This window comes from Paramisgurnus dabryanus, chromosome 12 (assembly GCF_030506205.2).
Source record: "Paramisgurnus dabryanus chromosome 12, PD_genome_1.1, whole genome shotgun sequence".
Classification (NCBI taxonomy): domain Eukaryota; kingdom Metazoa; phylum Chordata; class Actinopteri; order Cypriniformes; family Cobitidae; genus Paramisgurnus; species Paramisgurnus dabryanus.
This window is the reverse complement of record NC_133348.1, coordinates 32,863,385-32,891,379: the sequence shown is the minus strand read 5'-3', so window position 1 is coordinate 32,891,379 and position 27,995 is coordinate 32,863,385. Positions and strand designations below refer to the sequence as shown.

At 38.6% G+C, this 27,995-nt stretch overlaps 2 protein-coding genes across 4 annotated transcripts in view; both read right to left on the bottom strand.

Annotated features, from left to right (window-relative positions):
• Positions 1-44: 44 nt before the first annotated feature.
• Positions 45-17,293, bottom strand: cldn20 (claudin 20). Of its 3 annotated transcripts, XM_065268902.2 has the most exons (3): positions 16,540-17,293; positions 3,795-3,852; positions 45-3,274 (listed from the first exon to the last, which is right to left on the bottom strand). In XM_065268902.2, the coding sequence occupies exon 3, from the start codon at positions 3,132-3,134 to the stop codon at positions 2,262-2,264; it is 873 nt and encodes a 290-aa protein (XP_065124974.1). In that variant the 5' UTR covers positions 3,135-3,274; positions 3,795-3,852; positions 16,540-17,293; the 3' UTR covers positions 45-2,261. The 3 variants fall into 3 exon arrangements, with proteins under 3 accessions (XP_065124974.1, XP_065124973.1, XP_065124975.1); XM_065268901.2 differs by having other exon boundaries at positions 45-3,852; XM_065268903.1 differs by lacking the exon at positions 16,540-17,293 and having other exon boundaries at positions 3,795-5,994.
• An 8,034-nt stretch (positions 17,294-25,327) lies between these two features.
• The window catches only part of tiam2b (TIAM Rac1 associated GEF 2b), a 67,858-nt gene continuing 65,190 nt past the window's right edge, over positions 25,328-27,995 (bottom strand). Inside the window, exon 26 of the mRNA XM_065268866.2 lies at positions 25,328-26,431. Coding sequence (XP_065124938.1) covers positions 25,894-26,431 — 538 coding nt within the window. The 3' untranslated portion in view covers positions 25,328-25,893. The remainder of the gene's footprint in view (positions 26,432-27,995) is intronic.

The following is a 27,995-nucleotide window of genomic DNA, read 5'->3' as shown; positions in this document are numbered from 1 at the left end:
TATATATATATATATATATATATATATATATATATATATATATATTATTGAATTTAGTGTTTATAAAGAAAAAGGTTTAAGATTTTTTCTAATCCTATTAGTTTTTTATATTTTGCTTGTTTGCAAATTCACTTAAATTTAATGGGTTTTTTGTCTACAAACTAGACTTATTTTTATAGGTAATTTTGCTCATCAAGAAAATGCATCTTAATTTGTGAATTTTAGATATTTGTACTGAAAACAAAACCCACATATACTAAGAAATTCATTTTTTTGCAGTGCATATGTGCAGTGGACTCCAAATGCCTGAAACAACATTGAAAATGTTTGCTTTTATAGAAATATTTAGGACTAAGAGAAATATAAAATTCTATTTTAAAGCAATAGTTCACCCAAAAATGAAAATTGTATCATCTACTCACCCCAATGATGTTAAAAATCTGTATACATTTCTTTGTTCTGCTGAACGCAAAGGAAGATATTTATAACCAAACAGGAAGCATGAAATATCATCTTTTGTGTTTATCAAAACAAAGATATGCAAACAGGTTTGTAGCATCATGAGGGTGAGTAAATGATGACACAATTTTTATTTTCGGGTAAACTATCCCTTACTAATTATAAGAAATTATGCGACCATATAGACTAATTTTTACAAAAGATCAGACATCCTTGATGCATTTCAACTAAGTCCATGTCAATTCACAAGGTAATGAAACCATAGCTTTCACATAAATAATTATAAATGAACGTATTCCTTTAAATTAATATTTTAACATTTTATAGTGGTCTCAGGGTTTTAGATCCCACTGTAAGTGTTTGTATCCGGTTTACATATACAGCAACACAATAAAGCAAGAGGGCAAAATCTGTCCATTAAATGTATGGACCCTTTGTCTCTTACATTCGTACTGTCGCCCAATATCTGTTGCAGTATCTGTACATGCGTATTAAAGGCAAAGTGCAGTAAGAGTGCTTGTATGAAAGACGGGCATTGTCCCTCAAACATCAGCCCTGCGCCGGTGTTACAATGACACCTTTATTAGCTTGAGTCAAACATCTTTCATATGCTTATGGAGTAACATGTTTAATATTCGACTCTAAATAAAAATAAGCACAATGCTGACTGTTTCTGTAGCTCACTCGGCACAGCATTGCGTAAAAAAGCGCAAAAGGTCATAGGTTCAATCCCAGAGCATAAACATCGCTTTGAAGCGTCTGCCAAATGTATAGATGTAAAATAGATGTGGACCAAAGGTGTAATTGTTGCCCAGCGGGGAGTCGTATCACAGCCACCGTTGAGATTTGTGTCACCTTGGTTCAACTTTTCGTGGAGACCCAGAACAGCATGTTACAGCGTCCTGTTTGTCCTAGTACAGCACTTCCTGCAGGCATGACACATAGACGCACAGCATCAAGATGATTGGGTGCGAGACCCTATTAGCCTTATAGCAAGAGTATGGGCGAGTGAAGGAGAGCCTATGTGTGTGTGTTTGTATCTGTGCCTGCTCGCAGTAAATGAGCAGTGTGCACCCAACCATAGCCAACCCTAATGGAAAAGCAAAAAGCATCATTACCTCAGATGATGTGCTGTGCGCCACCCCCCAACCACCACCACTCTTTCAAAAATATGGACTGGACGCGTCAAAATCTCTTTTCTGAAGGACACCATTAAATGGACATCTGATAGTGAAAAGAATCCCTTGGGTGGAGGCTTGACTATTCCCCAGAGTGTTGTATGAAGCCTTTTGCCGTATTGTTAACACCATTATCTACCATCAGCATGCACCTAATAATAAATCTACAAGCGGCTGAAATATAACTGTGTTAATTCAATCACACACGGATCCAGCTACCAAAAGTTTGATTTAAAAAAATGGTTGCGAAATATTTAGCCGGTTATTCGGACAAGGTGATGACTGTAAGGCAAAAATAAAATTCTATCTTTTATGCCCTCTAATAAGTTAAGAAGTTTTATATCCTAGGTATTCCTCAAATGTTGCATCATAAAGCCACTCCGTCGTTTGCTTGTCATTGCGGAAAAATCATTTACCCGTCGATTCACAATCCTCAGTTTGTCTATTCCAGGGTTTTGGAAATGCCTTGCTCGCTCTAAGCAAAGCACGGATGAGAGGGGTTGATAACACCATCAAAGTCATTATTCCTCCTGCTGTTCCTTTGCTTTTCTCCTCCTCTTTTTGCCGGTCACAAACAGTAGAAAGGCAGTCTGATAAGCGAGAACCTCCTACATGCCTTGTTGTTTACACGTAATCGTGGAGACTGTAGACGGCCTTGGGGTCTTGATTTCGGGTTCGAGATGGAGACTGGTACTGTTTGTCCTTCTCCAAGATCAGCCTCTCTGGCACTGGCTTGCCTTGCTGACGATCGTCCGCTTGAAGCTTTTCCTGTTTCGGTGTCTCTCTTTGCGACTGCTCTCGATCCTGCGGCTCAGTCTGACTCTGCTGTTCCCGTTGCTCTTGCTTCTGTTGGTTGCGGGTCGACTGCTCTTGGCGCAGCTTCTGTTTTGGCTTGTCGGGGTGGGACGAGCCCGTATCGAGCGGACCCCCTCTTTTTCCAGGACACGAGAGGCAGAAGATTACACCTGCGGCTAAAAGGAATCCAGCCGATACGAATGCCACGTACACCGCGGCACCCGGTTCGTACTTGCTGCTCTTGGGCACTTTGGAGTCCAGAAATGTAGTGATGACCTCATTGGTAAACCAAGACGCGGGTAACAGGCACAGGAGCCCCGCTATGACGAAGCAAGCCCCAGCCGAAATGGCTGTGTGTCCCTTAGAGCGATAACTTCCACCCCAACGAGTGCATTTCAGCCCGAGGGCGGCCAGGCAGAGTCCCATTGTCGCCGTCATGCAGGAGAGCACCATAGTAGTGCGTGCGGTCTGCAGGTAGGCGGGCAACGCCAGCACAGAGTACTTAAGAGAACAACTGAAGACCCCGGTGCTGTACCAGGTGCAGTCCATCCAGAGTCCCTGCATCTGCGAGATGGCCGTCATGATGTTGTTCCCCACATCTGCGCTCACCTTCCAGTTGGGTAGCAGAGTGGCCACCGTGGCACTCACGACACCCAGCACCGCCAGTATGAATGCGAACATCTGCATGGTAGAAGACGGCATCGTCGGTCCCCGACTTTTCGCTCCCTTCCCCCCGGCGCCGTCTCTCTCACCTTGTGGTGGCCCCCACACGCTCTGCGGCTCCCTATCAGCCGGGCGCAGGTCCTGACAGCAGATAATTTCTCCGCACCGGCTCCGGTGAGCTGCGATAAAAACGAAATGAGAATTGAACTGAGCGCACAAGCGTGACGGTCTGACAGATGAGGCACAGAGTCTGATGACTGAAGTGCGTATTTTTTTTTCACCGCCCTATCCTGTTTTGGGACATCCTATGTTTTAACACCCGCAGTCAGTCAGCAGTTTTTGACAGCATTCCAGATTTGGTGTAGGGGGAAGTGACTTTGTTGTCGAAAGGCTAATTATTTTTTTTTTCGACTCTGCAGCCTCTAGCATTGATAGTAGATCTAGACTCTTGCAATAAAATGACATAACGTTTATAATGTACAAATTTCGCCCACTGTCTGGGCCGGCATTGCAGAGTTAATTGATTTTTTTCCTTATCTCTCCAAACCATTTGGCAGGTTGGAAATTAGAAAGGGAACAAAAATCACTCTTATCCTTTGTTGTCCTTCAAAGAGTGATGAATCTCATGAATAGATCGAGACAAGTGCATTGTTTGTGTGCATTATATTTCAGTCAGAAGAAACAGAAAGCTGTGCTTACCCGTTCACTGGTGTGCGCTATAGTGCGTCAAGCAGTTCTTGGTGCTTTCTTCCAGCGTCTGTAAGCAAAGTAAAGAGACGAGAATTAAAAAAAACAACAAGCGGAAAGTAGTGTAAAACTGCCTCTTTCTTCCCAAATAACATCTCCCTGGCAACACGACTCATTTCTCAAAGCTTTTCAGTGTTGTATAAAAGAAGCCCACATGTTTCTGGTGTGAAGGGCTGGATGTTGCACAATGAAAGCTGGACTCTACCTGAAGGTCATTCAGTATACAAAAGCAAAGGAAACGTCCCTTTAGAAAAACAAGCATGAAAATGATGATGATGATAAATTAATTTTCATTTAGTTCAGCATTAAAAACACAATGTGCAGCTGGAAATCAATTTCTATTATGTGTGCAAACATACAGACAGACAGTGGCTGCACATATAATGCAGTGGAAATAAACGCTTGATTTAATGTTTTTAAGGAGCAATGGAGGAAATCAGACACTCTTTTTTAACCTCTTTTAGAGAAACATAAAACTAATAAATGTATGAAAATAAAGTAAACCACAGTTAACATGTATATTAAATGCTTTGAAACACACATACGATGAATTTATCTCTTGAGATTGTCGAGTGCTTGTAGGCGTTTTTACTGCTAGATGTTCTCATGTCAGCTGCACAGCTTTTTCAAAACTTCATAACAGCAACTAAGCTGTGTAATGAATATATGTTGAATATACACTCTTAGAACGAATGTGTTAAAAACAACACATTAGTGTTGATTCTATGCATTGTCCCAGAATCCACCCATGTTATTATTGAAACAACACATTTTGTGTTACTTTTAACACAACTTGTGTTATATTTTAACACAAAATTACACATAATGCGTTAAAAGCTTATGCACAAAGATGTGTAAAAAATTAACACATCCTTTCTAAGAGTGTATGAGATTATTTTTATTATTACATTATTTTAATTTTATTTCCCTATAGCATATGGGCAAAACAAATCATATATAAGACTGGAATCATTCACAATAACATTCATTTTATTAATATGTTACAGTGAACTACACTACAGCCTTTATAGCAAACAGAAAAAAAGAAATGGTTCTTTTGTGGCAGGCTTTTTTGTCAACCAAACCCAACCCCTTACCTTAATCATTTACTTGAAGATTACCCTGACGTTCTAGGTAAATATTTCAATAATTTAATAGCACTGTTTAACTTTAAAAACATTTATTTTTCATGCGTTTTAAAGTGTTTATCAGTAGTATTTTATGTACCTTTTGTACCTATTATTGAACCATCAATTGGTAATTTTTTTTAATGGCGGGGTGAGCAGGGTTAATTGTAACACAGCTACTTTACATATTTCTACAGGGCTGAGCAATCTGTGCTTTTGGTCTTTTTCTCTTACTGTCAGAAGATCTCCTGTGAATTTGTGAACAGTTTTGGTAAAGATATTGAACAAAGAGTGTTTTGTTGGCATGGAATTAAATTTCTTCATCTTATGTTTTTTTTTCTGATTTGGGTGTGTAAGTCACCAAATCCAACCTTATATTATTTAATAACTGTCTGGTTACCTAAAACATAACACCATTTTGAAACATGTCAGCAACTCCTAGTAACTGATAGCTGGGATTGAAAACATTTTTACACAGCGGGGTTAGTTGTCACACAGTGTTACAATTAAACCTCAGGTATACAATGATAATGAAATAAAAACATTGTAAATACTATTCATCAAAATGATAACTGTTAATACAATATCAGGGGAAATAACTCACAATTATCATTTTATTGCCCTTTCAAACAAATCTATTTATTCATTGCTGCTTAATACAAAGATGGTCAGATGAAGGATGATGGATGGATGAATGTGTGGATATCTATCTATTATAGGCAGATATATAAACAATATCAACCTTTAGTATATAGACAGAATTTGATTGAATTATTTGTGTTTAAACTAAATTTTCTAGCAGGTGTTACAACAAACCCTCTGTTTGTTACAATGAACCCCACCTATGGGGAAATTTTTGCACTCCTGTCACTTTCGGTGTAATTGTATAATAACGGTTGGTCCCAAAAACAAACTTTAAGTGTTCATTTGTAGCAGAGATGTTTGTGTTGATTGTGTAAAAAAAATTATTCATCTAACTATTCATCTAATATTTTTGAATGATAGAGAAAAAGCCAAAAAGTGCTACTTTGTGCCCCGCTCTCCCCTACATCTGTCAATTTTGAGTTCTTAGTTTTCTGATATGTTGTGGTGTCGTGTTATGGTCACATGATGTGCAGATTAAACAAATACAATTTTACTATTTTATTACTATTTACTTTTTTGCTACTGTTTTATTTAGATTTTTTTTACTTTTTAAAATTATTTATTTACATTATATGATTTATTTGTCATTTATTAATATCATTATTATTTCTTCTTAAATTATTATTTTGCTACAGTGTAGTAGTAGTATTGCTCAGAATAATTTAACTATAATAATAATTTTTCATATAGTAAGTAGCATGGGTATGTTTGTAGCAATAGCCAACAATACATTGTATGGGTCAAAATTATAGATTTCTTTCATTAAGTAAAGATCATGTGCCATGAAGATATTTTGTAAATTTCAGACTGTAAATATATCAAAAATGTGATTCTCATTAGTGTTGCCAAGGACTTTAAAGGTGATTTTCTTAACATTTAGATTTTTTTGCACCCTCAGATTCCAGATTTTCAAATAGTTGTATCTCTGCCAAATATTGCCCTATCCTAACAAACCATATATCCTTGGAAAGCTTATTTATTTAACTTCCAGATGATGTATACATCTTAACTTAAAAAATGTACCCACTGGTTTAGTGGTTAATGGTCACATACAGTATAATAAAATAACACATTTTATTCACTGCATTTGCACAGTAAAATAAATGCTGTATAACATTTGGGGTTTGTGTTTTGAGTCTGTACGCACATGCTCAGAGTGTTTTTGGAGTCACGGGACTGAGCATGTGTGTAATGTTGCTGTATGTTTAGTTCGTGGGATCGTGCAGGGTCGTGGGAAACGAATATGGAAATTCTCTGTTCTCAGAGAAAAACACAAAGTGCCTCATGACTGCTGTTTTATGATCATCACATAATAGACTTTAATACAAGATTTCAAACATTTAAGACTAAATGAAATATGCAGATAGTGATATTGAGATAAGATGATGCAGAAATAAAACTATATTTGATTATTCAGCATATCTCTAACCTGTACATAATATACATAATACAAGTAAAAAAAAAAAACCTTGAAAACTACAAACGTTGAATTAAACATAATTTAACAGCCTATAAAGACATCTGGGGAAACTTCCCAAAGGATTTAAGTTCATAATCAACATTATAATGCCAAAAAGAGTTTTGTGGTCGGTAAGAAATACTCATGACTGTCAATATTTTTTACAGTAATTCTCCATCGGAAGAGGTACACTGTAAAAAAATTCCGTAGAAATTACAATGTTATTGCAGCTGGGTTGCCGGTAATTTACCGTAGATTTACATTTATGTTATTTACGGGCAAGAGTTTGTTCAAAGTTAAATAAATTTTAAATATTAACAAGTCTTTATCTTTACAGAATAAAACTATACAAAAACAGCCTCATGCAAAGCATTCTGGGAACCAGAAATCATCATCAAGATTTTTCTGTTTTTTGTTTCAGATTTTGTTTCCCAGAATGTTTTGCTTGATGCTGTTTTTTTTAGTTTTACTCTGTAAAGACAAAGATTTGTAAATGTTTAATGTTCATTTAACTTTGAACAAAATGTTGCCAGGAAAAAACATACATTTAAATCTACGGTAAGTTACCGGCAACCCAGCTGCAATTTCCACGGAATTTTTTTAAAGTGTAATTTCGTGAGCTGGCTAAAATATTGATTTTTTTTCTGTTAAGTTTAATGTTATTTCCTCGACAATGAGGGTCATTCAGGGCTTTCATCAGCCTTAATGTATTGATTGTATGTTTCTTTCTATTACTCCATATAATGTGCATAGTGTGCATCATTAAATGCATTCATTTAATAACAGAAACGACTTTATCAGAATCACTGCCGCTTATATTTTATACAATCTTCACATTTCACAGGCCGATAAACCTAAGCTTTACAGACATCTGTAAATGTAAGGTAAATAGGGTCAGTAATGAAAGAGGATCTTGACAATAGCGCTGTAGAGCGCAGCAGAACAGACAGAGACTGTATATCTGTCATTAAACAATAAAGACTGCTTGTTCCAGCCGGGGGTAGAGGCGTCTGTGCACAACCCTACACCATCACCGCTAGTACACAGTCAAAAAAATACATCTGAAAAACAGCTCGCTTCCTTCCCTCATCAAACGCTGCTTCACTACACAAGAGTCAGCATTGAATGTGACCAAATAATGACTAAGACCTGTCTAAAAAAATTGTGAATAAAAGAAGGAAATAAATCATGACTCCAAAAATAACGTATTAACGAAAATATTAGTGTTTTTTTTCTGCTTTGTAGTTTTTAAGATCTTCAGAATGACTTTTAGAGAAAGACTTGCTGCACTGTCAGAAACAAATGGTCCCTAGCCGTCACCTGGGTGGTACCCTTAAAAAGTACGTCTTTGCACCTAGAGAGTTTATGATAGTACCTCAGAGGTACATATGGGTACCACATGTATACATATCTGTACCTAAATGATACATATTATGACCTTTTTGAAGGATACTGTCCCAGTGACCATTTTTTACCATTTTTTCAGACAGTGTGGGTGGTTAACAACCACCCAAGGTAAAAGAGTACACAGACAAATTCACTGTGATATGTCTACATTAGTTGTGGCTCAAAGGTTTGCTTTGCCGGTTTCTATACACCAGACAAAAATTGTTTGTCTGGTAGCTTGATAAAGTAAGACCAGACTTCTTAGTAAGCAGTATGATTGGAGGCATCACATTTTTAATACAAACCTCTGGGCTAAGTTAATTTTTTAGGACCCTATATATGTGCAAGATTAAATGTAAAGCTTCTGTAAACACACTGAACAAAAAATGAATCACTCCAATATTCAAGAAATATCACTGTACCTACCATTAAAGGTGCAGTGTGTAGATTTTAGTGGCATCTAGCAGTGTGACTGTGAATTGCAACCAACGGCTCAGTCCACAGCTCACCCCTCCCTTTGGAAACACATAGAGAAGCTACGGTAGCCACCACAGGAAAAACATATCATCATCTGTAGGGCTGGGTATCGATTCAGATGTTCCAGATCGATTCAATTTCGATTCACAAGCTATCAAATCGATTCGATTTCGATTCTCGATTCAATTTTCGATTCAAGTGGGTAATTAATAAAAAGAAATTAAAAGCCAAAACACTGTCGTTGTCGCCTTGCTTGCAAAATCTAAAATGCTTCCATACTTCTTACTTTTTATGTGAAGGTGGCATCAACGTCAATGAAGCACCTAAAACCACCATTTTAAGCACTGAATGAAAGAATGACAGGCTCCTTGGTAACATCGCGCAAGGCAAAAAAAGAGGGTGACATCTAGTGAAGAATACTAGTAATTTGTGTTAGATTCTTCAATGAATACGAAGACAGATAAACGTTAAGAGCTTTTACTGAACATCAACAATCACTGAACACCAGTTTCATCTTCTAACTTGTAACATGAAACAAGAACACTTCCCGAGTCAGTCAACAACAACACCCTTTTTACTTCTCAGCCCCGCCCCTTAAAGGGACATCAACTCATGACAGTTACTTAATACATTACACCCCTTTCCCCCAGTCCATAAAATCTGAAAACCTTTTTGGAGGATGATGCTCTCTTACAGGGTACCTCCGCGGTCCAGGAGACCCCAACACAACTCCCGAATTATTTCCATTCTCAGCAAAGTCATTATTAGGATCTTCCTCATTTGATGCCAGTGACTGTGGTTCAGGCAATTCAGATACTACAGCCTCTGGTGGATGTTCAGTGCTACCAATGGGCTCTGGCACAGATGAATTGGCCATGGTTACCACTCTTTCTCGTAGCTGATCCACATGTCTCCTGTGTATCTGTCCATCATTCGCACTGACCTTGTACGATAAAGGACCCATGAGGCCCACAATAGTCCCAGGCATCCACTTCGAGCCCTTGGTGTAACTCCTCATGTACACCATGTCATTTGGTTTGAATTCCCTGACAATGCCAGGGCACTTTTCAGCATTTAACTCCTGCCTACGGTGCATGTCTCGTTCATAATCAGGGTGCACTCTGTCCAGAGCAGTGATTAACCGCCGATTCATGAGTAGTTCAGCAGGACTTTTACCTGTTGCAGAGTTGGGTGTTACATGTTGTGACAACAGGAAACGAGCAAGCCGAGTTTGCCAATCACCTTTGGTGATGCGAGACAGAGACTCCTTCGTCGTCTGTACCATGCGCTCCGCCTGCCCATTCGAACTGGGATGATATGGCGCCGTGGTGACATGTCGAATGCCATTACGTTCAGCAAACTCCTTGAACTCTGCAGAGGTAAAAGCAGCTCCATTGTCAGATACAATGATGTCAGGCAACCCATGCGTTGCGAAAAGAAGTCTCAGTGTATTAATAACAACAGATGATGACATGGAACTCATCAAAGACACCTCTAGCCACTTGCTATGTGAATCAACTACTATGAGAAATATTTTACCTTGAAAAGGGCCTGCAAAGTCAATGTGCAGTCTGGACCATCTTTTCGTTGTCCATTCCCAAGGGTGCAGCTTTGCCCTAGGTGGTGCATGACGTGACTTCTGACAGATATCACAGGCTCTGACAGTCTCCTCTATGTCCTTGTCCATCCCTGGCCACCACACATAACTCCTTGCGAGACCCTTCATGTGGACAATGCCAGGATGAGCATCATGTAACATGGCCAGCACTTCCTTCCTTGCCAACTCAGGAACCACAACCCGGCTCCCCCACAGCAAGCAGTTTTTGTGTGCAGAAAGTTCGTAGCGGCGCATCAGAAAAGGTTTGAAATGGCTGTCTGTTATATCAGCTGGCCAACCATGCAGGGCCCAGCGTAATACTCGTGACACAACAGGGTCCTTCAGTGTAAGACTGGCAAGTCGATCAGCATGCATAGGAGCATCTGGAACCGTTTCGAGTAACAGGACCTCCAACGGTGGTGGTGTAACAGCGTCAGTCCCGGGCAACGGTAACCGGCTCAGGGCATCAGCATTCGCAATGTCCTTTCCAGGTCTGTAACACAGCTCATAGTCATATGCTCCAAGGATCAAACTCCATCGTAACATTCGTGGTGACAGAACGGCCGGCATTGGCTTGAAGTGGTGTAATAGGCCCAGCAAAGGTTTGTGGTCCGTGAAAATCACAAAATGACGCCCTGCGAGGTACTGATGAAATTTTCTAACAGCAAAAATGACAGCCAACGCTTCCTTATCAACCTGGGCATAATTCCGTTCAGTGGAAGACATTGTTCGGGAAGCAAAGCAGATAGGTCTTTCCTGGCCCTCACATTCCAAGTGGAACAGTAAAGCACCCAGGCCATAGGGTGAGGCATCGCATACTACTGCCAGGGGTTTTTTTCATCATAATGCACTAGCACCTGATCTGTCTGTAGCAGCTGCTTTGCCTGAGCATAAGCAGTTTCATGTTCGACTCCCCACTGCCACGAAGCAGACTGATCAAGCAAGCGATGCAGGGGTTCCAGGACTGTAGCTTTGTTGGGGAGGAAACAGTTATAAAAGTTGAGCAACCCCAAAAAAGCCTGGAGTTCTGTTTTGTTCTGTGGAGCCGGGGCTTTTTGAATAGCCTCCACTTTTTCACGAGTCGGCTTAATTCCATCCTTATCCACTCGAAACCCCAAAAACTCGACTTGGGTCGCTGCAAAAATGCTTTTCTCCTTTTGCAGCCTCAGACCAGCTTCTGCAAGACGCTTCAATACAGCCTTCAGCTGTGCATTGTGGTCTTCCATCGATTTACCTGAAATCAAGATATCATCCAGGTATGGTTGAACTCTTGGAATTCCAGCAAACAGAGTGTCCATAAATCTTTGAAATATTGAAACAGCTGTTGACACCCCGAACTGTAAGCGTCGAGGTCGGAAAAGGCCACGGTGGGTGTTTATAGTTAGCAAATCTGCTGCCTTGTCGTCCAATGGAAGTTGTTGGTAAGCCTGTTTCAGATCAAGTTTAGTGAAAAATACTCCCCCAGCTAGTTTTGAGAAAAGTTCAGATGCAGTGGGTATGGGGTACACATCAGGTTTAACAGCTGTATTCACAGTACAACGATAGTCACCGCAAATTCTTAGACCCCCATCTTTTTTTGCAACAGTCACTATGGGCGTGGCCCATCTAGCATGTCGCACCGGCTCGAAAATTCCTTGAGCTACTAATTTATCCAGCTCCTCATCTAGCTGCGGGCGTAAGGCAAAGGGAACCGGCCGTGCTTTAAAGAAACGTGGGTTAGCTGTGGGCTCAATGTCAATAGCGATTGGGGGGGCTCTACAGGACCCAATGTCCTGAAATACCTCTGCATATTCCAACAAAATTTCCTCCACCGATTGCAGCTGTATGCCATGTATTCCTTCCACTGATATTCCTAGTGGCTCAAACCAGTCTCGTCCCAGCAGACTAATGCCCTGCCCTTGAATGACAAACAAAGGAAGTGTGTTTTGTGTCCCTCTGTATCGTACGTCCACAAAGACTTTCCCTTTCACATCCAAAGTTGCCTTTGACCATTGTTTAAGTATTCCTTTGTCCTGGTGCATTTCCGGAGGCTGAGCAGGCCATAATGAGCGGTAAGTGTCCTCACTAATCAGTGAACATGCTGCACCTGAATCCACTTCCATTGTGTGTGCTTGATCATTTAGGAGAACTGTAATTAAATAAGGCTTCCGTCCTTCCTTTTTTGATGTTTCATTCATGCTGTAAACAGAGTATTCCTCATGCTCTTCATGTGTTATAACGTTAGTACTCTGCCCCATTTTAGCATTTCCTGTACTTTGTCCAGCATTTTGCTTGATTCTTGTTAAACACACACGAGCTATGTGCCCCCGTTTTTTACAGTAATGGCATACTGCTGTGGTGAATTTACAGGATGGTGAAGGATGCTGGCCACCACATCTAAAACATGGTTTGTCACACTTTAGATTTTCATTTTGTGCTGCTGTCTTAACTGATGTGTGAGCTGCATAATGAACATCATCTGCGGGAAACGAATCATGCTGTTGTTGACGAAGAAGGCGAGTATTTAACAGAGCTGCTTCAGCAGCTAGCCTTTTCTTCTGCCTCTGTAAATGTAAGCGTAGATTCAGCCAATAAGCGGCGTTGCAGCGCCTCATCCAACACACCGCACACGATCCTGTCACGCAGCATAGCGTCTAACTGATCCCCGAAGGCACAGTGGACAGACAAGCGTCTAAGCTCAGCAATGTAGTTAGAAATACTTTGATTGGGTTTCTGCTTACAATTATGGAAGTGAAAACGCTGTACAATCTCTGATGGCGCTGGGCTGTAATGGCGTTTTAAAGCAGCCACAATGTTTGCATAAGTCACATCCGACGGATGCGTCGGGGCCAGTACTGACCGCAAGGTGGAATATGTTTTTGCACCACAAACACTCAGTAACACTGATCGTTTCTTGGCATCAGACTCAATGTCATTTGCATGAAAAAAACATTCCAATCTTTCAACGTATTCTTCAATGGAGTAACTTGAGCATTCGTCAAACTCTTCGATGCGGCCCAGAGTAGCCATTTTTTATTTCACTTATCTGTGTGCTGCGGTCCGGATCCGCTCGTCGCCAGTGTTAGATTCTTCAATGAATACGAAGACAGATAAACGTTAAGAGCTTTTACTGAACATCAACAATCACTGAACACCAGTTTCATCTTCTAACTTGTAACATGAAACAAGAACACTTCCCGAGTCAGTCAACAACAACACCCTTTTTACTTCTCAGCCCCGCCCCTTAAAGGGACATCAACTCATGACAGTTACTTAATACATTACAATTTGATTAATGTTAATCTTAAGTTCAATGTTTGCAGGAAAAAATATGCAAAAAAAAATCGATTCTGCTCTTTGAGAATCGATTCTGAATCGACCATGTTTAAAAAAACGATTAATCGAAAAATTGATTTTTTTGCCCAGCCCTTGTCATCTGGGACAATGACCAAATGCGATTTGTAGAGTAGTTTGTCTGTTTAGAGCTACTGTAGAAACACAGCGATGCAAAAGGTGACTTCCATGAAAGGGGACGCGTAGTGTGTATATATATATATATATATATAAATAACGACTCATGTGGTATCAGACACTCTTCTGCAGGCAGGGGGAGGGGCGGGGCTGTGTTTCCTACCCTCCACCGCCACTTTCAGAGTGTGCTTGTAGCAGCTAGGAGGCTGCTCAGGTTGCAGCAACAGTACAATTTGTCCAGTTAAAAGTTGTTCTATCACTGAAATAATTTTAGAGACATTATTTAAAGGTAAAAAAAACTACATAGTGTTGCTTTAAAGGTAATAAAAACAATACAGTTTATTATGTAATGTCTTTATACACCACTGAAAATATAGTAATGCATATTATATTGCATTTCGGTCAAGAGATCCTCCTAAAAGTTACACACTGCACAGTTAAAGATCGCCATGAAAATAAAATGTAAAACTGTAATTTGTTTTAGAATATTGTGGTATTTTTTACAAATGATTTATCTGTGAGCTTCATTATTTTAAAACTAATTCACGTGCCCTCATAATCTTGAATCAAAAACGCAAATCTCCTCCCCTCCTCAAAACGATCTCTCTTTACTTCCGGTCATATGTAAGGCAGGTGGGAGGGGTCTGGGAGATCACAGCAACTAGCAACACAACCCAACTTCGAACGATCCAATCAGATCTCATGGACGAATACAATTGTTCATGTAGTTTATGGTGCATTAACTAAATTTAATTTTTATCTTAAAAATGTGTTAGTAAATGCTGAAATAACGAAATAAGATTAATAAATGCTGTAGAAGTTTTGTTCGTTGTTAGTTTCATGTTAGCTAATGCATTAAGTAAGGGATAATAGGCAGCAGGTTGTTATTGCAGAAATAAGCCACAACATCAGGTATCACACTGAACGGGCTTATTTTGCTCTAACAACCGGCTATCTGTACATTATCCTGCTTATTACACAGCTATTTGCCCCATAAGTATGGTAAGGAGCATTAAATATTGATTTGAAATATTTCATTTGCTCATTTTTAACGAATGCAGAACTTCTGCAAGAAAATCGTTTTAATTTTTTAAGATAAGACAAGATGTTCAAATGTCACAAACACATTATTTGGTTTAATCATTTGTAAATATAATATCATATGTGTTATTAAAAGACATATTTATATTTATTTTTGTGTAATATTAAACTGCACCTTTCAAAATGATTTGCAGCATCCAGTTACTGTGTGTTATTAGTTTTGAGCGATTGTTATCTGAAAAGAACCAACCTGCAAATCTCACAACTGGCCAATCAGAATCAAGCATTCCAATGAGCTGTGTAACAACTAATTTTAACAAATACAACCTTAAAGTTTCATCGTAATATTAAATCATGGTGAGTCTCGTATTTTCACATGTGAGTTAGTGTTTCTTTTAGTTCCAGAAAAAAAAATCTTAATGTTTCAAAAAAATGTTTTGATTTGCAAGATGTGAAAATAAAGTTAAAACGCAACCTCAAACACTTCTCATCACATTCTCCTAAGTTAAAATGCAACATGATCTTACAGCAAGTCGTGTTACAGTCCCGAAAATGTGATCACTTTATTCGTGTCCATGGCACGAAATTTAGCTTTCTTTCATGTTTTGAGCATGAATGTCTTTTTCGTGTCACTCAGCACCAATTTCTATAAATCGTTTTTTATGTCCGTGGCACGACTTTCTTTTTCGTTTCATTTTATGCATTGTTTTCTCTTTATTTCCTATTTTTAAATTATTGTCGCTTGGGGTTGGGGTTTTGGTTAGGATGTACTGTTATGTATTGAATTCTACATTGGTTTAAACTATTCTTGCCTGGGGTTAGGATGTGTAAAAATTTTACAGAAAGTGACTCTAACCCCAACCCCAAGCGACAATGGTAAGAAAATAGGAAAAAACAATGAGAACACAATATATTAAATGAAACGAAAAAGAAAGTCGTGCCACGGACATGAAAAACTAATTCTAGAAAATTGTGCAGGTGACACGAAAAAGACATTTGTGCTTAATGCACAAAAAAAGCTGAATTTTGTGCAATGGACACGAATAAATGAATCAAATTATTCATGACCATATCACAACTTTCTGTGTGATCAGTCTGTTGAAATGACAGTAGCTAACCTATATGAATTTCTATAGTATTTCTTCATTTCATCCAATTTATTTGTATTTATTAATTCTTTAAGAATTTTTAGTAGACACATCTAAGACAAAGTTTGAAACATCACACTGTAAAAAAATGCAGCAAGTTAAAAATAAAACAATTTGGTCATTTACACAAGTGAATTCAACATACTCGTTTATGTTTTGACCTGTGAATAGTGGAAAAAACTTTTAAAAACAAGTTGAAATCGTTTAACTTAATTTTTTAAGTTAAAGTAGCATAAAAAATATGTTTAAAATTTGTTTTTTTACAGTGCAGTCGAAGTTAAATACAGAACTAAAGTCTAATAAGTTTTGAACAAGTAAAGTGTTTCCCTCAAGGTGCTCTCTATATATTAGAAACATCTCTACTAACCTGTATGTTGAACACCCTCCATCTCTAAACTCCAAACTCATCCTGATTTCCCATCAGTTGTCCGATTACACACACGTGAGTTCAGCAAAAAACCACACAGCCAGCGTGTGACGTCCAGGTAGAGAGAAAACGAGGCCGTCCTAAATGAAACAGAGAGAGGACGCCGGCGCCCAGCTGAGCGCAGCACATTCCATAAACTCCACACTGCCGGTCAGAGGCATCCAATCCCACAATACCCGGCCTGACATATTCCCACCGCTTTCATTCCCCTGTCAAAACTCTTCCAGAGATTCTGGAGTTCTGGATCCATCTGGTTAGGTTAGAAGACCCAAGAACCTGTCGACTGACTCTCGGGAGGATTTGAGAGAAAGCGCAGACATAGGCAGCGTTTCAACACTCTGTTGGTTCAGTACAGAGCAGGCAGAGGGCAGGGGAAGCCCAGTTTTGGGATCCAGTAAGTATACTGTGAGATCAGGCTCTCTTCACTTCTCACGCTCATCCATCAGTGACACTCATGCTTGTAAAGATCTGTCCCCGGAGAGCTGTTTATTCCCGTCCTCTGCCTGCCTCTGTTGATAAGGATGGAGTCTCATTCACACGTTATGTGCTGGAGTGGTGGGCCGTCTTTATGGTGCTTTACACAGGTGTTACCGTGGCAACCGTTTCCCCAACATTCAGCTCTTTTTGTCTTTCACTTTTTTCACCATCATACTTTATACAGCTTTAAAAGACAACATTCACTTTTTTTATTTAGATTTGAGATGTACCATGTAAAGAATGGATTCACTGAGTGCTGGTGATGCAACAATAATAAGAAACTGGTCAGGATGCTCAGAGAAATGAGTAATTCAATGCAAATGTCAATCTTACCATTAAAAAAGGTTTTTAACCATATCTCAGATGTCAATATTTGGTGGTCTAAATATCAATAGCCATTATTTCAGAATTGTCGCATCCATAAGAGAGAAATCTCCATTCATTATGCTGTCAACCTCATAAATTCACATACAAAAATGAAAATAAATGAAAAGTCACCCCTTTCATTTGTTGGATAATATGGTTTGTGCATTTTTTTATTCACAGAATTCCTACAAAGTATGTTGTCTCCCAAAAACTTGTGTGAAATCTACAACGCATGTTAATTTCCCTAATCTTAAACATATATTCAGTACTGTGCAAAAGTCTTAGGCCATCATCGCCAGCTTTGTTGCTTTAGCAAAGTTTTAATGTCCATCTATATTTATTTTTCACTTTTTTTAAAGGGACACTCCACTTAAAAAAAAAAATAGGCTCATTTAGCTTTCCAGAGTTAAACATTTGATTTTTAAAGTTTTGGAATCTATTCAGCTGATCTCTGGATCTGGCACAAACACTTTTAGCATAGCTTAGCATAATCCATTGAATCTGATTAGACTATTAGCATCGCGCTAAAAAATAACCAAAGAGTTTCAATATTTTTCCTATTTAAAACCCGACTCTTCTGTAGTTACATCGTGTACTAAATTAAAAATTGCGATTTTCTGGAAAGATATGGCTAGGAACTATACATTATTCTCATTCTGGCGTAATAATCAAGGACTTTGCTGCAGTAACATGGCTGCAGCAGGCGTAGTGATATTTCACACTGCCCGAAAATAGTCCCCTTGGTTACTTTCAATAGCAGGGGAGTATTTTCGGGCAGTGCGTCTTAGTACACGATGTAACTACAGAAGAGTCAAGTTTTAAATAGGAAAAATATCAAAACTCTTTGGTTATTTTTTTAGCATGATGCTAATGGTCTAATCAGATTCAATGGATTGTGCTAAGCTATTGCTAAAAGTGGTAGCGCCAGACCCGGAAATCGGCTGAATGGATTCCAAAACGGTAAAAATCAAATGTTTAACTCTAGGGGAGCTGGAAAATGAGCATATTTTCAAAAAAAGTGGAGTGTCCCTTTAAGATACAAACAGATAATACTGGAAATATGTCCACAACATTAAAAACAAAACAATGTTCAGAACTAAATTTCTTCTTCAGGCATCAGTCAGTATTTAGTGTGACCTCTCTTGGTACTAAACACATCTTGAGCTTTTTTGAGGAGACTAACCAAACCCAAGAGACAATGATTACAAAAAAGAGAGAGAGAGAAAAACCAATACATAAAACGACATGAAAAGATTTTAAGTGAACGGGAAGAACTGGTGTATCATAAGCATGCAAAATTGGAATTTGGTGTATTCATTGCATGATTTTAAACACGACGTGCTATTTATATGCATTTCATGAGAATGGGTTGGATGACATACCATTGCAAAAACAACAAATCTAATGGTGGGACGGTGGCCTAATACTTTTATATATTGAGAGTACCATGGTTTTGCTGATAGTAATCAATACACCAAAAAAAACATGGTTACTAAAATGTTACCACAAAAAAACCTTGGTTCATTTTCGTAAGGGTGAACAGGGTGCGCAGTGGAATGCAAAACACTTCACAAAAGTGTCCAATTGTTGCATTCAGTCCGAGTTCAATGATTCAATGATTTTGGTCCCACTGACATATATTTATAAAAATACATTTAGACACTTTAACATTGTGTCACTTTAACATACTGTAACTAAAAATGTTTCTGGATCAAATCAGATACCCTTCCTTTAACACTACTGTTTTATACTGATTCTCCTGAAAATACAATTCTGTATTATAGTAACTCTTCAATATCAGAGACAAAGAAATCTGCTATCAAAGCCCACGTACTGTACATAATGAACATCGCCCACAAATGCCTGAACAAAGCGGGTGAGAGAGAAAGGGTTGTAATTATAACTCAGTTCAGCAACAATTTCCATTTATTTCTCAATAGACCTTTCAACAAAGTCAGTGTTTCTGAGTCTGTGAGAGAGACTGTGCACTTTGTGAAAAATCTGCCAATAGTAAAACATTTCTAAATACATACCAGTGCACTAATAAAGCTGTCAAAGTGCCTTTCTCTTCTAAAGTTTTGTCCTAACCAGCATAAAACCACAAGGCACAGGCAACGGAAGGTTTGTCGGTCAATCGGTTTGTATTTCTGTAGTGTTGTGCTGGGAAACATTGGCATGAAACCTTTGGTCTGCTGTCTTTGACGTCAGCTCAGGATAGTCAGCAGTAAAGTGTTTGAGACTTTGCCAGTGCATCAGTCTGGGAAAACCCAGCTAAAGTCATTTTTTGTGATTTATTGTTTACCACAAATCATCCTACACAATGTAAAAAGCATTCTGTGATCATGTCAAAGCGTAAAATCAAAGATTGATGCTCTTTAATCAGGATTTCACAGACAGGATCAGATTTGCCAGATGAAAATACAGCTGTCTTCAGGTATTATAAACCTATTTAGGTAACTTTCTACCCAAGCAAGCAATATCCATCATTTCACCGTCTAGAACCAATATAGTCTGACTATGACCAACCCACTTTTAGCCAAAATAAACTTGAATTCGGAAAGTTTTTTGACCACTGATTAAGTTGTGCAGTGCTGGAAGTACAGTGGAAGTCCTTATATGGGCATTTTATCCGAAATAGAGCACGCACACAACAACCAAGAGCTGACACCAAATCAGCGTCACCAAAGAAGTGTGTTATTCTTTGTGAGGGAAACTTAAGCTTCCCAAAGACTCCAGCATTATGGAAACAATGGATATAGTCAGGGTTGGTGAAAGTTACTTTTAAAAGTAATGCATTACAACATCAAGTTACTCCCAAAAAAGTAACTAATTGCGTTACACATGGCGCTTTTCCATTGCATAGTACCCCACGGTTTAGTTTAGTTTGGGTCGGGTCAGCTTACTTTTGGGAGCTTTTCCATTGGGTGCAGTACGTAGTACCCGATACTTTTTTTCGTACCACCTCGGTTGGGGTTCCAAGCGACCCGAGCTGATACCAAACGTGACGCGAAAACACTGTAGATCACTGATTGGTCTGAGAGAATCGTCACGTCATCGCTATAATGTAAATATTAGCTTTAGCTTACTGCTAGCTTGCGCTGTCTCAAGCAAACATGTTGTTATCTGTGTTCTGCTATAAGTTTCCAAACACCCTTTTAGCGATGAAAAACATCCGCAGGTTGAGAATCCGGGACACCATAACAGTTTTTCCAGACTTGCAGTTTGTGGCGGCACATTCGCGACGTGCACGTCCGCATTATATATGCTTAAATGCAACTTGAATGAGGCTCAGCGGAGCGCCGTCGACTGACGCCACGGGTCGGGTGTTTGAACAGAAACTGTAATGTGAGACAGAGGTAGTTATAAACGTGATGTGCAGACATCTATTTGTGGTGGCCAATTTTAATTTTGTGGCGGACTGAGAAATAAATGAATGTATGGGAATGTACAGCTACGCTCTCACTTGTATGATGTCACAGCAGTAGGCAGCGTAAATTTAACGACACGCCTATAATCCCTCCCACTCCGAAGTGATACTAAACTCGATGGAAAAGCTAACCACGCCAAAGTGAGGTGAGCTGACCCGACCCAAACTAAACTAAACCGTGGGGTACTATGCAATGGAAAAGCGCCATTAGTTACTTATAATGGAAATTAATTCGTATGTTACTTTTAAGTTACTTTTGCGTTACTTTTTCTTACTTGGCTTGAGGCGTGATCTCTTTCAGGCTTTGCAGGTGTTTTTTTATGAAGTTCTGCATTCAGAAATTGCATATTTCCAATCCCAAAAATGTTAAGCTCTGCCCTGACATCTCCGTTTTAAATTGCTCCTGCTCAGCCATGACGCATAAATTCTACATTAATATTGTAAGGAATAATTGATGATGGGTCGTTAAATTATTAGAAAATAATGCAGACCCAAGACCATGGGTGTCAATTATTCCTCTTATACATCAAACATTGCTCTGGTGCCTATTTTTAAGACAAATTGACAGGTTAGGTGTGTGGTTTACAGAAAAATGACTAACACCCATGGAACATGTCTAAGCCAATCAGAATAAAGCATTTAACAGGCCCGTGATATACTCTAAGTTCAGTTTAATTCAGTACATAATTTTTTAATCAAATTAATTAAACTGAAAAGTAACTGGCATTACCTTTTTAAAAAGTAACTCAAATATTAATGTGTACATTTAAAAAGTAATGCGTTACTTTACTCGTTACTTCAGAAAAGTAATATTACTTGTAATGTGTTACCCCCAACACTGGATATAGTTTGTTTTTATACGGGGTAGCAGTGGAGTTGTGCATGTATGGTTGTTTAACGCTGGATTTCGTTGAAATTAGGTGGTCCCAAACGGATCACGAGTCGCACTCAGGCAGTAAATAAAACTGCATCAAATGTCTAATATTTTGTTGGCAGTTGGTGCATAAGTGCATATAATGTAAACAACACGAACATGTAGTGAATCATAAGTTATCCAGAGATCATGAGATAATGCTTGTGTGTTGCTTGCTCGTGTCTCACCTCCAGGAGCTTTGCTTTATTCGGAAAGTAGCAGTACAGCTGTCTTTTATAACTGATAAAACTAGAGTCTTCAGAGATATGAAGGGTGCAATACTACTCTATATGTACACAGGATTTAAATAAGATAAGCAGAAACCGAAAAGAGGTGGGGCTACCAAATTCTATGACAGCTAAGTTTACCTCCAGAACGTTTACACCTCAGTCTAAAGTCATGTTGAACAAAACAAATAACAAAGATTAAAAGAACAGTGTACAAATGGATTCTCATTTACTAACTGATACTGTTGTATAATGTGTTTTGTTGTAATTCGCCATCATTCAATTCAATTCAATTTTATTTATATAGCGCTTTTCACAATTGTCAATTGTTGCAAAGCAGCTTTACATGAGTAGATGTAGAGGAGAACACTGAAAATCAATAAATAGTATAAGAAGTAGAACATAGCGGCTATGGATAAACCGTGTAAGCGAGCGTATTAATAATGTAACGTATACAGTAAAGTGCTAAGTTAAGCCAAAGTTGGCTGACTCTCCCTGGGACTAAAAAACCCCCTTAGGAGAAAACCCGGTGGGAAAAACTCCTAGAAGGACAAAAAACCCTAGGGAGAGATTAATATATATATATATAGACACGGTAGGGATAGGAAGAGGGTAAGTGGATTAGACTGGTTCAGCCGGTGGTCGTTGGTCGCGCATCGGCTGGGCATCACATTGAAGGACAGATCAGTGGTGCGATGACCTTCACAGCAACAGGAACTGGGTCTGTTTGTCTCAATGTCCTCAGGGTCGAGGACGAGACAGGGAGACAAAAACAGAATTCTATTAGCGTAGGGGCCGTTCGCATGTAATGCAAGTGTCATACATTAAAGTGGTTTAATTCAGCTCGGTTCCAGACAGGCTAACTATTGCGGCAAGAGTAAATTACCCATATGAGGTATGTGAGTGCTTTGTTCTAGACAAAAAAACTACTGCGGGAAAAGTACATTTACTGGACATTCTATGTGAATGCTTTGTTAAAGAAGAATGTCTTAAGTTTAGATTTAAATTGCTTGACTTTGTCTGATGCTCGAACATTATTTGGTAAATCATTCCAGAGCTTAGGGGCCAAGTAGGAAAAGGATCTACCACCTTTAGACACTTTTGATATTCTAGGGATAATTAAGTAACCAGAATTTTGTGATCGCAGTTTACGTGGTGGATTGTATTCTGATAGTAATTCTTTAATATACGAGGTGCGCTCGGCCATTTAATGCTTTGTAGGTGATTAGTAATATTTTAAATTTTATGCGATATTTAACTGGTAGCCAGTGTAAAGATGCCAGAATTGGACTAATGTGATCATACTTTTTAGATCGAGTAAGCACTCTTGCGGCGGCGTTTTGAACCAGCTGTAGCTTGTTTACCTGATTTGCATTGCATCCCCCGAGTAACGAGTTACAATAGTCTATTCTAGAGGTCATAAAAGTGTGCATAAGCTTTTCTGCATCTGATGCAGACAGCATATGGCGTATTTTTGAGATATTTCTAAGATGGAAGAATGCTGTGCGGCAGACGTTGGAGATATGACTATCGAAAGATAGATTGCTGTTAAACATTACGCCTAAATTCTTAACCGTGGAAGATGGCACCACCGTGCAGCCATCTATGGGCAACTTGTAATCTGACATATTATGTTTGGAGCGATTTGGTTCAATAATAAGTATCTCTGTCTTATTGGAGTTTAGCTTAAGAAAGTTATGTGCCATCCAGTCCCTAATATCACTAATGCAGTCTGTTAGTTTAGCAAACTGGTGTGTTTCGCTCGGATGTGACGAGATGTAAAGCTGGGTATCATCCGCATAGCAGTGAAAACTTATGTTATGTTTCCTGATAATGTCTCCTAGAGGTAACATATATAGTGAGAATAGGATAGGGCCTAGAACTGATCCCTGAGGTACGCCGTATTTAACGGGGGAGTGATAGGACTCTTCCTCATTTACATAAACAAAGTGATATCGATTGGTTAGATACGATCTAAACCAGGCTAGCGCCTGACCACTGATGCCAACATAGTTTTCTAGTCTATTGAGTAGGATTCTGTGATCTATTGTGTCGAAGGCTGCACTAAGGTCTAGTAATATAAGAATTGAGATTTCACCACGATCGGATGTTAATAGGAGGTCATTTGTAACTCTAAGCAACGCTGTCTCTGTGCTATGGTGGGGCCTGAATCCTGATTGGAACTTTTCATATGTATTATTATTCGCTATGAATGTGCGTAGCTGGCTTGCCACTACTTTTTCTAATATTTTAGAAAGAAATGGTAGATTTGAGATTGGTCTAAAGTTATTAAGATCTCCCCGGTCAAGGTTTGGTTTTTTAATGAGCGGTCTAATAACTGCTAGTTTGAAAGCTGTTGGAACGTATCCTAATTCTAGCGATGAGTTAAAGATATTTAGTACAGTGTCGGACACTACATGAAATACCTCTTTTAGTAATTTTGTGGGAACGGGGTCTGATATACAGGAAGATGATTTAGATGATGTTACTAATTTAGAGAGCTCTTCTATTGTAGTAGGTTTAAATGACTCAAGATGTTCGTATGGTAAACTAGTGGTAAATGTATCATCTGAAAAACACTTATACCGCAGTTTAACACTTTCCTGCCAAGTGATCTCTTAGTGCAATATTAACAGCAATCTATATTTCTGCTATTATCCATTAGGTGCTGCTCTTACCCAACTTATAAAAGTTTAGCTTTTAAACCTAAACTTAAAACTTTCTTATTTTCTATGGCTTTCAACATTCCCTTATCTTCAAGTTTCCTCTGATTTTATGAATGTTTATATTCCTTTTATTTTGTGTTAACTTTTTATGCTTTTAAAGCTTTGTACAGCACTTTGGTCTGCTTCAGCGGTTTTAAAATGTGCTTTATAAATAAATATTGATTGATTGATTATAAAACACTAAAGCATCCACTGATCCAAAAACAGTAAAAACTGCATGTTTTGATCACCGCTCATGTATTTTTGAAGAAACCTACCCATATTTATGAGGTAATACAAAAGAAAACCTTTTTTAAAGCAAAGGTTTGTTCTTTCATTTGATATATTGTATGTTTATATATTTAAGGAAAAACATTTTCTGTAAGGCATAATATTATACATTATACATAAAAATCATAAAAAATACTGGCGCTGGCTGGCAACTTTAAAGCTCTTGTTTCAGCCTTGAGGTCTGGATTGTGTTTGGACATCTATTAGACATTATTTAAAAGCAAAATTGTTTGCTGGGTAGTTAAAGATTAAAAGCACATGTCCCTTAAAACTGCTGTATCTGATAAAAGCATGGTGTATACTGTATGTTCAAGTTATTTATGATTTTCATAACAGGGATTATTATAGAAGGCAGTCTTTATTAAATATTAAAAACAAAGTCATTTTTACAAGCTACACTCAGTTTAAAGAAATATCCTTATAAATAAATTACAAATGTCAAAACTGACAACAGAGCACATTATTAATCTTCATAATAAACAAACTCGGTAATATCTGTATTTTCAACTACAAAAAAACATGCCCTTGATCAAACATGTGCACAAAATGTATATATAAGAGAGATATACAGACATAATTTACACCAAACACTTTCTCTTAAAATAAAAGTTTGTGAAAATTCACAAAAAAAACCCCATTTCAATACTGAGCAGAGCAAATCTTTTGTCAAACCAGCAATACAAATGTAAAGCTCCAGTATTCACATCCAGTCAAACAGTTTCTGCTTGTGTACTATATGAGTACATGTGTCAATGTTCAGCCGAATCTCCAGTGAGCGGTGTCATGGGACGTCACCATAATGCTGTCTAAATATATGACATGATAGCTGAAAGCCGTTCACTCCAAGGCACAATAATGAAGTTTTAGTGCATTTTTCCGTCTATACCACTAGAGCGTGGGAATGGCAGCTTTATGGACGCCCATGACCGTGTCATAAAAGCAATCCTCATTAACTACAGAACCTAAGCTTTGTACGCTGTAGTCCCTGGCCAGCAGGGTGTTAAAGTCCAAACCAGATGTGTCGTCCAGCAGCGTCACCTGACTACCCCGAAGGCTGCCGGTGTTGCTCTTGTTCAGTCCGTGTGGTTCATCTTCAAAGTTCAGGCTCTGGAGTTGAGCCTCGAGGGCACTTGTTAGGGAACACAACGTGGATCTCTTGCTCTGATCAGAGCTGAAGAGTCTCAACGAGTGAGGTTCTGACCGAGCATCTTCATCGAGCAGTCCGGTCTCATCTGAAACAGTCTGAGGTCCATCTGTTAACCTCTGCCAGGAGTTTGATTGAATTGCTCCTGTGCGGTTTCTCCTGGGGAAGGTCAAGTTAGAGTTGAAGTCTTTGAATCTTTTTTCAAACGGAGCGGTCCTCTTAGCGTTTTCTCTTAGAAGAGAGCGAATGGCCCTCACCGCATTGGCCTTGTTCTCCAGATTACTGCAAATAAAAAGACAGAAACAGAATGAGAGACCATTTGGCTGCTTTTGAAAAGTGATCTATTACAATAAACAAAAGGGATTTCATCACATTATCTTGATTTCCCTTACAGATTTCAATTCAATTCAATTTTATTTATATAGCGCTTTTCACAATAAGTAATTGTTTCAAAGCAACTTTACATTAATAGAAGCAAAGAAAAGCACAGAAAATCGACAGATAGCACAAAATAATACACGATAGCAAAGGAGGTAAATTTGCTGCGGCTATGAATCAACATTATAAGCGAGCGTATTACTAATGTAAGTATTACTAGGAGAAAAAACCCCAGACTTTTTAGCCGGGGAAGTAAAAAAGTCCTAGGAGGGAAAACCCCTTGGGAGATATATATATATATTTATATATACATCGAAACGGATAAGGAGATTAAGCGGGTTCTGCCGGTGGTCGTTGGTCAGGCATCAGCTGGGCATCACGTTGAAATTTGACCTCATCACGATGATTTCAGATCAATGCAATGATTGCATATCTCTCTAAACAACACAAGGGGGAGCTGCAGCGCCTGTATATACGAGACCGTATCTAATGGCGCTCTGTGACTGACAGTGTAACGAGATACATGGGGCATACTGTGACGTTGGCTTCCTAAACATCCATTTGTCTCAGTTTACATACAAACATACAAGATTTTCAAAATCTCCACTTTGGCCGAAGTTTTTTAGAAAGAATCGGTTTCAGAGGCGAATTCTCCATATGCATGTAAACGAAGGGCACAAACGAAGGGAAATGTCTCTGTTTTTCAAAATAACCATGTACATGTAAACTAGAGCCCTGCAAGCCCGTCGGGGCCCGACAGGCTAAGCCCATTTGCGCCGGGCTCGGGCCGTTTTTTTTTTACAGACCGGGCTCGGGTCGGGCTTATTTTAGCGTCTCTCCTCATTGTGTGTGTGTGTTTGCGTGTGTAGCAGAGACAGCACGCATCTGAGGCTATGTTTACATTAATGCGTTTATTTGTCCTTTAAAACGTTACTTTTGCTACGTTTACGCCTGTCATTTACACACCACCGTTTTCGACCCTCATAAATGGATTCGTTCACAAAAGCTGCAGACCCTGTTTTAGTTTGAGAACTCAGACGTTGCGCTGCAGTGTAAATGAACGTAGATGGAGTCTTATGTAAACAAACAGCTCATGTTAATGTGACAGCGCATCATTTTTATTCTGGTAAATGGAGGTTTGCAACGGAGGTTTTGCCAATAATAGTAAACATCTACAAACCAGCTATTATAAACCCTATATCAGATTGTTTTAACATGTATACTTATAGATAATGTCTGTTTTATATTTATGTTTGAGTATTGTTGGGTTTGAATATTGTTGTAATGTTGTCTATGTTTTGTTTAAATTTAGTTAGCTTATTACGAAATATAGACCGTAATTTTAAACGCCATACAATTTGAAAAGAGAATTGTAATGGGTCAGAAATTATTTTCGAGTTTAATTTAAGTTTTTCTTGCTACTTTAAAATGAATTTCGTTTCAAATAATTTTTTCTCTTAATTTTAAT

Coding starts and splice junctions, on each gene's coding strand:
- cldn20 (XM_065268901.2), bottom strand. CDS start 3,134: ATGCCGTCTTCTACCATGCAGATGTTCGCATTCATACTGGCGGTGCTG.